This window comes from Trachymyrmex septentrionalis, unplaced genomic scaffold, assembly GCF_001594115.1.
Source record: "Trachymyrmex septentrionalis isolate Tsep2-gDNA-1 unplaced genomic scaffold, Tsep1.0 scaffold246, whole genome shotgun sequence".
Classification (NCBI taxonomy): Eukaryota; Metazoa; Arthropoda; class Insecta; order Hymenoptera; family Formicidae; genus Trachymyrmex; species Trachymyrmex septentrionalis.
Window position 1 is genome coordinate 123,320 of NW_017305404.1, and position 9,930 is coordinate 133,249.

Below are 9,930 nucleotides of genomic sequence, written 5' to 3' on the forward strand. Positions count from 1 at the left end.
TTCGCAATTTGCCACTTTGTACAATTTTCTGCGCTGACGTGCTTGTGAACGACTTGCTCTTTTCAAATTCCCAGCGATTAGGGGGTTGCGAATGCGGTCTTTTGCGCCCGTACCTTTTCGGAATATTTTTTGTACCCTTTCGAGGCATAATGCGCACAAATTTCCGATAAATTACTTGAAAATAACGAAAAACGAAAAACACGGACGCTACGATGTTTTCGCTTTGAACGCTGAAGCCAAACTGAAATTACCGTTGAAAAATTGATGAAAAGAGAAAGTAGGGACCCTATTCTAAGATCTCTGAGCATAAAAGGCTCTGTATACCTGCGTCAGACGCGCTGAGACCTGCATGAACCGAGCTAGTCGGGCGCCCCGCTGAGCCGGTCAGAGCGCGCTGACGGTGTCGACTTCAAATGCGTTGAAAATATCGTAAACGTTCGAAATCCGGGAAACCCTTCGACAGATTTATTTCTACTTACATGTAGATTAAGAATCCGTAATAAACAACAACATCGATTTTTTGAAAATTTCAAAGGCAAAGTCTCCCTTAAGGCAGCCAGATTTCTGATAATACGGAGATATATCGTATTTCTGAACACAATAGGAGAAGCGGAGACAAGAATTTTGGATACGCTTTTGAATACACGATTTAGCAGATGTTGGTTAAGAGCAGGAACATAGACATCAGCGTAATCAAATAGAGAAATAACAAGTAATTGAGAAGTGAGGAGTTTCTGAGAGCAGGAAAGGATGTGGCGAAAGAGGTAAAGAAGACATAAGCAGCCCGACACTTGACAACTATGTGTGACTCGAATGACCATGAAGAGTCAACATGGACACTAAGAATCTTAATAGAGGAGGAGCGAGGAATTGGAATAGAATTAAGAGAAATGTGATCGAAGGACTGAATACGGGATAACAATGTTGAGGAACCGACAATTAGCAAGGATGGCTTAGAAGGATGATTTAGATGCAGAGCATTATTAGTGGACTATTCGGCGATAGATTTTAAGTCTGTATTCAAAATAGAACAGATTGCTAAAACATCAAATGGGTGAAAGGATTTGAGAAGAATTCCGTATATATGAATATCATCTGCATATATGAAGAACTCGGAGGATAGAAAAACATTAGACAAATCAGAGACAAAAATATTAAAGAGTAAAGGTCCGAGAATGGAACCTTGGGGAACGGCAGAGTAAATGAAAAAAGAGGAAAAGGATTATATATAGGAGGACTTGCTACGTGCGGTTTGTAAGGAACGAGCAGATTAGCGAGAGAGCAGGATGGGAAAGACCGCATAATTTCAGTTTAACTAAAAATAGATCATGATTGACAGTATCAAAAGCCTTTGTGAAGTCTAGCGCAACGATGGAAATAAGGCAACAATTGTCGAAATTACGAAGCACGACGTCAGAGATGTGAAGCAATTCCATCGTTGTGCTGTGAAATCGACAAAAACCAGACTGATAGGATAGGAAAGGATGTTAAAATTGGAGACAAAGGCATTAAGCTGTGAGAAGCAGATATACTCAAGCAGCTTTGAGAGGAAAAGGGGGAGTGAAATAGGGCGAAAAGATGAAGGAGAAGAGAGGTTATTAGTTTTAGAAAGATATCGTGAGAGGAAGAAATTTAACATATAGAGAAGGAGATCAAGATATTGAGGAAGGCACAGTAGAAGCATGCGACCGGAGAAATCAAGAGGCCCAGCGGAAGTCAGGCGAATGCGCTTAAAAATATTCTAGAGATCACTGGGAGTAATTGGAGCAAAATTGAAGATGGAGGAAACGTGAGGAGAGGAAGAAAGAAGGTGAGTAAAAGAGTTAGATGAATAAGGCTAAGAATAGAGTATCAAGAAGATGATTATTCAGGAGGGAAGGGTTTCTGAAGTGCAAAGGTATAGAAGCAGAGGAGAATCGTGTACTGTCAAGGTCTCGGAGAGTTTTCCAGAATTGAAGCGATAATACAAGTTGCAAAACTTTTGTATCAAGCAAATATTGTTACGACTTGACGACTTGAGACACGATGTTACATTAAGCAATGGTAAAAAATAAATCAATTTCGAAATTTTTAGTCGTTTTCGGCATAAACTCACGTATTAATGTGTATATTTTAATCCTAGAAAAGGATTTTCGAATCTGTGAAAAAGAAAAAAATACTTGTTATACAAAAATTATATGATTTAATCAGTATTATAGACGGCTTTAGGATCCCCTTAAAAATCTATTGTAGATTCGAACTAATGAACAAAATAATCTGTACTTCAACTGCTATATAATCGAGGTGCAGATAATCTTGTCCGTTACTCCTGTCGACTCTTTTCAAAAAAAATAAAATGAAAGGTTGAAAAACAGCCGATTAATGTCTGATTAATCGATTATAATCAATTATCTTAGGGTCGCCCAATAATCGATTGTTTTCGATCGTCAGTTTTCGGCCGTCAGTAATCGATTTAATTGATTATGAATCGATTACGTACCCATTATTAGTCCTTACTGTTGATTAGAAAGAAGACAACGTTAGAAAGAAGAGATTAAAACAAGGAATTGAGTTATATAGATACCTTAGATGTAGGACATCAAATGGCGACTTCCGACTAATTGACGCTCTCTTTATACCTACTCTAATGATTAGAAGCGCTTAAAGCGCGCTTCAAATGAGCGTTTAAATCGACCGCAGCCAAGTTGTACCATTCCTCTCCTACGCATCGTCAAGAATGTCTTTTTACATCATGGTCTAACCTAAATACCGGAATGGCATATCCCCACCATGGCTCTATGGAGTTTTGATGCCTAGGTCCAATCAGAGGAGATCGGGTCATGTGATGCAATTTGTCACTCTCTCCCTGTGAGGCTCTCTACCTCATGATGCGAAATTGACGCAATGCCGAATTCGCGGAACGTTCGTGATTGGTCGTAACTTCATTCCGCCGATTCCATTCCGCTAAAATGTGTTGTCCTATGTCCCATTGAGCGGAATTTGCGAAATGCGCAATTCTGACCAATCACAAGAGTCTTCCCGTAGATCACTTTTATTAGATCTACCAGAATAGCGTTTATCATTGGTTCGCATTGATTACGCATTCGCAAGTTCCATTCAATAGGAAAATGAATTCCTGCGGATTGGAAATCACACATACATACAGGAACATTGCCCCAACTTTGTTTTATGTATTTTGATTTTGATTTACATTTTCGCCTTTCTGTATACTATTTAGGCCGCGGTCCGATTTACGCTCACAACGCTTAAAAATAATTTCATCCTTGTTTGTCAAATGTTAAACGAAGACAAATAATGCTCATGAGCGTTGTTAGCATGAATCGGACCACGCCTTATACGACAATTATATTCTAACCATATTGATCCGTATTTATCTGGAGACTTAATTATCTTCAGGATTATGTTTAGATTCCCTAGTGCTACCCAGGTATCACTTCATTTTCGTTATTTTAACGAACGTTAAACAAAAATGATATGATGACATCCGGAGAACCTAGTTGGAAATCCGACATACTTCAGCATGTTGATTAACCATGCGCTTGTAGAAGACACTTAAATCAGCTTAACGAGATTAGTTTTTATAAGTACATGTACGTGCACGCGCACACAGGCAAGCATCGGCGGAATCCGCAAACGAAATAAATTTGCGCAACAGAAAATAGCTGAATCGGCAGAATAAAGCTACGACTAATCACGATTCCTCCAATTCCGCATTGCGTCAATTTCGCACTATGGGACCACATTATCAGATGTGTTCAAGCCAATTCAAGCGCAATTGGTTCTAAAGCATGATAACGCGCTGTCACACACGCCATCTCTTGTACGTGACATTGACCGAACATACAACAAATATCATCGTCCATGTATTCATCAGATATGGCACTTTTTTGTTTTCAAAACACAAATTATCACTACGGGGAAAACATTTTCATTCGTTTGATTCCATAAAAGAAAATTCGACGAAGGGACTAAAAGCTATTATATCTTCAGCAGCCTATGAAAAGTGTTACGAAGAGTTACTCGCTGGTCCATGTATATAGCCTCGAATGGTGATTTTTTTGAAAGGGATTAAATAAATTTATTTAAAAATTTAAAATTTTGCATTTCATTAAAAATTCTGGGTACTTTTTGAGTAGAGGTTATATCTCGATACTTTTTAAACAATAAAACGATATACTTACGTGAATATCCTACATTTGCAATTATAATTCAGCAACTAACATTGGTTGATTTAAGGCTTAAAGTTAAATATGAATGAAGTGTACAATAATTTACAATAATTTATACAATTTACAATAATTTAAATATAAAAACTAGTTATTAAATCTACATGTTAAATATAGGATATGAATGAGGAAAAAAGAGAAAATTGTTTTATAAAATAATGTAATAATGTAATACAACATTTTATATAGAATGTTTACAGAAACTGGATATAGTGAGCATGCTATACAACCAAGTCGACAGGATCATAGTGGAGCATATCTAATTGATAGAAGTCCTACTTATTTTGAACCATTGTTAAATTACTTGAGACATGGTCAAATAATACTTGATTCTAATGTTAATGTAGCTGGTATATATGAATCTTGTTTACGTTTTTATACGATTGACATATTTATTATAATAAAACTAATGTTTTGATACAGGAGTTTTAGCAGAAGCTTGTTTTTATGGCATTGAAGGCGCTATTCGGATCCTTACTACAATGTTAGAAAAAGAAGAACTGCAAAAGGAGGGTCTTGTATCTCTAACTCGCAAAGATGTACTTAAAGCAATTATGTCTACACCAACTAACGCAGAACTTAGATTCCAAGGAGTTGATTTTGTAAGAGCCGATCTTTCGAAACTAGATCTTAGAAATATTAACTTTAAGGTACGTTTATTTTCATAATTTAAAGGATAGAATAAGGCTGCGTTCCGTTTCGTTTTATGCGTATGCTGCATTTATTCTTGTTATTCACCGAATGTTAAATAAGGATAAGTAAAGCATCATGCGTATCATGCGTGAAACGAAACGCAGCTAATAAGCCTAAGCTAATAGCGTATAATGCAATTTTTTGCATTAGATTATATGCGATTTTTTAACATAATCGTTAGATGTAGCGCTCAGTCTATATTTGTATGGTGTGTTTCTAGAATTGTTCTAAAGTAATAATGAAAAATTGCATTATTTGCTACTGACCAAATTAGATGATAGAAATAGTTCTAACAAAAATCCTTAACTGTGTTTACCTGTTTTTCATTATATTATAGTACGCCATTATGCATCACTGTAGTTTGGTAGGTGCTAATCTATCAGGATGTTGCTTTGAGCGCGCTGATTTATCCCATTCTAATTTGCAAGGTGCACAACTTGTGTGCGTAAAAATGTCATGTGCAAATCTAGCTGCAGCCAATCTGCATTCGTGTAATTTTGAAGATCCTGGTGGTCTGCCAGCAAATATGGAAGGTGTAAATTTGAAAGGTGCAAATCTTGAAGGCAGTAACATGGCAGCCGTCAACCTCCGAGTAGCTACATTAAAGAATGCTATTCTTAGGAATTGCATTTTGAGATCAGCTGTTTTAGCCGGAGCCGATTTAGAGGTATTTTTATCTCGTCATACTGTATTTTAAACTAAAAATTTTAATATATTTCTTAAAATTTCCTTTGTTTGCTATTATACCTATATGTACTTACATATCAATGCTATTTTTTTAGTGCTGTGATTTATCTGGTTCTGATCTACAAGATGCAAATTTACGCGGTGCAAATTTAAAAGATGCTGCTTTTGAGTTAATGTTGACTCCACTGCACATGTCTCAGACAATACGATAACAATAAATGTCATGCTGCATGTATTACTGCAGCTTAAATTCAGTAATTTTTATATAATTTATATTAACTTATTTGTGAGTATATGTGGGTGTGCGTGAATGCGATAATGTTGTAGGCCGGAGAGTTTCGAGAATCATAAATATATACTTAAACCATAAAAAGCTGATACTTGAGACACTATCGTGTCTCCTAATAATATGTAACGTCCTAACATATATTATTTTTATTTGGGGGAGTATAAATAAGTTTCCGCCGTTTGACAAACAATAGCGCTACCAGTATGTTATAGTTAAAATTGTCAGTTGTAAAACGTCATATCGTAAGGTTGGACATCTGGCAAGAACATAACCTTGAAATATTAGCGATTTTGCATCAGCATCTTATATCTTTTTTCGTGCGAAAATATCGAGTTTTGAGCCGAATAAGCATCATTTGCGGGAGCTTTTGATTTACTTCTTTAATTTGAAGAAATCTGCAGCTGAGGCGCATCGATTGCTTGTAGAAGCATATGGTGCCTTAAGTGAGAGAAGTTGCCGTGAGTGGTTTCAAAAGTTTAAGAACGATGAATTTGACGTCGAAGACAAAGAACGTAGCGGAAGGCCGAAAGTATACGAAGACGCGGAATTGGAAGCATTATTGGATGAAGATTCGTGCCAAACACTTGCACTTACATTAGGAGTGACTCAACCAGCAATTTCATATCGCTTAAAATCGTTGGGAATGATTCAAAAGCAAGGAAATTGGGTTCCATATGAACTGAAGCCGAGAAACGTTGAACGCCGATTTTTCACATGTGAAATGCTGCTTGCCAGGCATAAAATACGAAAGGGTTTTTTGCACCGTGTAGTCACTGGTGATGAAAAATGGATCCACTACGATAACCCAAAGAAGAAGAAATCATGAGGACCACCTGGCCATGCTTCAACATCGACAACCAAGCCGAACATTCATGGGGAAAAAGCTCATGTTGTGTATTTGGTGGGATCAGCTAGGTGTCGTTTATTATGAGTTGCTCAAACCGAACGAAACCATTACTGGGGCTCTCTACCGAACACAATTGATGAGATTGAGCCGAGCACTCAAGGAAAAACGCGCCCACTACTACTCCAGACACGACAAAGTTATTCTTCTGCATGATAATGCTCGTCCACATGTTGCGGCGCCGGTCAAAACCTACTTGGAAACACTCAATTGGGAAGTTTTACCCCACCCGCCGTATTCACCAGACATTGCTCCTTCTGATTACTATCTGTTTCGATCGATGGCGTATGGCCTGTCTGAGCAACACTTCACATCATATGAAGATACCAAAAATTGGGTCGATTCGTGGATAGCTTCAAAAGATGAAGCGTTTTTCCGACGCGGTATCCGTATGCTGCCAGAAAGATGAGAAAAAGTAGGTGGCTAGCGATGGACAATACTTCGAATAAAACATTAGGTACCGTTCTTTCACAATAAATGCCCAATTTTTGATAAAAAACGGCGGAAACTTATTTATACTCCTAATAAGTAATTATTTTTAAATGTTTGAAAGTGTTTATAAGGCTGTTCATTTATCACTACTATCTCAGATTGCAATGTCAAAAACAAGGAAACACATAATAAAAATCTTCCTAATTTTATTTGAAAGAAACATTTTTCAATAAAACATTTCCATTGATAGAATAGGTTTATAAAATATCGATAACTTCTTATTTCAATAAAAAATTAAATCATATTTATTTCTATACGTTATTAATTTAACAGTTTGTCATAGTTGTAAACATAGCTTATTTCATTTTTGGTTATTTATAATTTATTTCCAAATATATGTTTATTTATTAATTATTAATACAAAAGGAGAATTTTTAGTATAATTTACAAGTTGACTCTATCGAATAAACATATGTAAGTTGTTTCATTAAAATATATTTTTATATTAATATATTTTCTAGAAAAATATTTTAATTGTTTATTTTAAATTTTATTGTTTATTTTCATACTTTTGTCACAATGTCAGAATTTAGTAGAGCACGAACATAGCATGGCAGATAACGCATTGGTCTATTATACTAGAGATCCCGGGTTTGATCCTGATAGGAATAGGAATCAAATATTTACGCTTGTATCTCCTGTTAGAAAAGATCGGCAACCTCCTGAGAGTACCCTTGCTCACAGAAACACTTCTCGAAAAATTCGCCATTCGGAATCAGCATTAAAACCGTAGGTCCCACATATATGTTTGTGGTAATTGAATAATCAGCGTGCGCACCACAAGCATATGAGAAAGGTGTAATCTTAAAACAATGCTCGGAATTAGTTGCACATAGGAATGAGCGATTTTTATTGATTAATCGAAAACACATAGTTTTTTTTAATTTATCGATTTTTTCATCGATTATATTTCCGTTCGATTATCGAAGTTCGATTTTTTTCTCTTGTGGATGTCTGTACGAAATCCCACACTGCTAGACTCATCAGTAAGGCGATATAGTGTGTGTTCTGCCATGATATAAGAATATAAGGTATTTTGTTCCCGAGAGGATGCGCAGTAGTTTAAAATGGCAATTGCTCTTAAACCAATCACAATTTTGTTCAAAATTGTAAAAAGCAATATGGCTATTATCATAGTTGCTATGTATGTACATCCAAGGATTTCGATTTTTTCGGTTACTTTTTTAAAACTTTCAAAAATTCAGGTTATTTCGTTTTTACGTCAAATTTAGTTGTAAGCAGACATAAAGTTTAGTCGTGTGGTTAATTGCGTACGGACTATGAGCATTAATGTAGAAAAATAGTCATTTCTCAGTTTATGAAAATTTCCGAGAAAGAATCGAAGTTCTTGGGTGTACCTACATTAGGTTAAAAGTGATTAAAAAGCGGAGTCTCACGTCGTGCATGAACCAGATCTCGAGTCCTTGATTGCATTATTCTTTCGAGAAGTTTGAGATCGATGAGGGATTAAGAGCGAAGTTCTTTAAGTTTTATGTAGCAACAACAATTAGAGTATGTATACCGATTTCTATAAAAAATTGTGCTTCTTATTCATTCATAAACTATTTCCTTTATTGTAATTTATCAATCTTTTTTCTAAATAATTAATTAGCATATTCTATTTGATTCATAGAAATGTCCATGTTGTATTCAAATCTGTAAGAGTTGTACATTAATCGTATATTTAGGCGATCTTAAAAATCAAATTACATCTAAAATAAATAACAATGATATAAAGACTCTTAAATATAACATAAATAAACAAACAAAATAAATGACGAAAGAAGAGTCATTAGATTAAAAAACATTTAATTAATTAAAAATATTAGGCGAAGATACATGAACCGATACGGAGCGGCGCATATAAATGTATAAAATTGTGTAAAAAACATAACAAGTTTCGACTACAAGATTGAGCCCTCTTCAGATGTAAAGTGTGATAAAATAAAACAATAAATAAAAAAATAATTCATGTCGCAATCAACATAAAACGTAAAAAAGTAAAATTCGGATGGATCTCGAAAATACGTGCGATTGAGCAGTAGTCAAGATGTCCAGTATCAAAGCCAGATCGCTAGACAAGACCGAAAAAGAACTTGTAAGAAAAAGCAGACTTTAATAATTAGAATCGCCACAATCACGATAAAATCGCACCAGCAAACCTGAACAAATCAATATGATCTGCCGCACATGCAAAAGTGAAACAAGTGTAAACCGTAACACGCCGGCAAGACTGCACACACCGGAGCCGGACATGTCGGCGTCGCTCACGACGTGACCGCTCGCTTAAACGGAACACAACACACTGAGAGAGGAGAGGAGACGGGCCGACAGAATCGAAAGTCATACTTTGTTTATAATCGGTAGATACGCTTTGTGAAGACCTTCGGTGTCAGTTTGTAGATTCAGACTATTTTTTCGTTTTTTAATATGCAACATTTCCGAGATCAACCGCTTTCTGTAAGAAGGTTCTTCATCCAGGATTTGAACATCGTCCCATTGAAAATCATGATCATGAAGAAGTCTATGCTCGGTAATGACAGAGCGAGCAGAAGTTTTGTATCTAATATGGTTACGGTGTTCCGCAATTCTAGTTTTTAATTTTCTGCCCGTCTGCCCGACGTAAGACGCGTCGCAAT

The 9,930-nt window shown here is 36.0% G+C and overlaps 1 protein-coding gene across 1 annotated transcript in view; it reads left to right on the forward strand.

Moving 5' to 3' along the window:
• LOC108748839 (BTB/POZ domain-containing protein KCTD9) overlaps positions 1-6,085 on the forward strand; it is a 57,201-nt gene extending 51,116 nt beyond the window's left edge. Inside the window, exons 4-7 of the mRNA XM_018487212.1 lie at positions 4,416-4,576; positions 4,650-4,876; positions 5,257-5,586; positions 5,702-6,085. Coding sequence (XP_018342714.1) covers positions 4,416-4,576; positions 4,650-4,876; positions 5,257-5,586; positions 5,702-5,818 — 835 coding nt within the window. The 3' untranslated portion in view covers positions 5,819-6,085. The remainder of the gene's footprint in view (positions 1-4,415; positions 4,577-4,649; positions 4,877-5,256; positions 5,587-5,701) is intronic.
• The last annotated feature ends 3,845 nt before the right edge of the window (positions 6,086-9,930 follow it).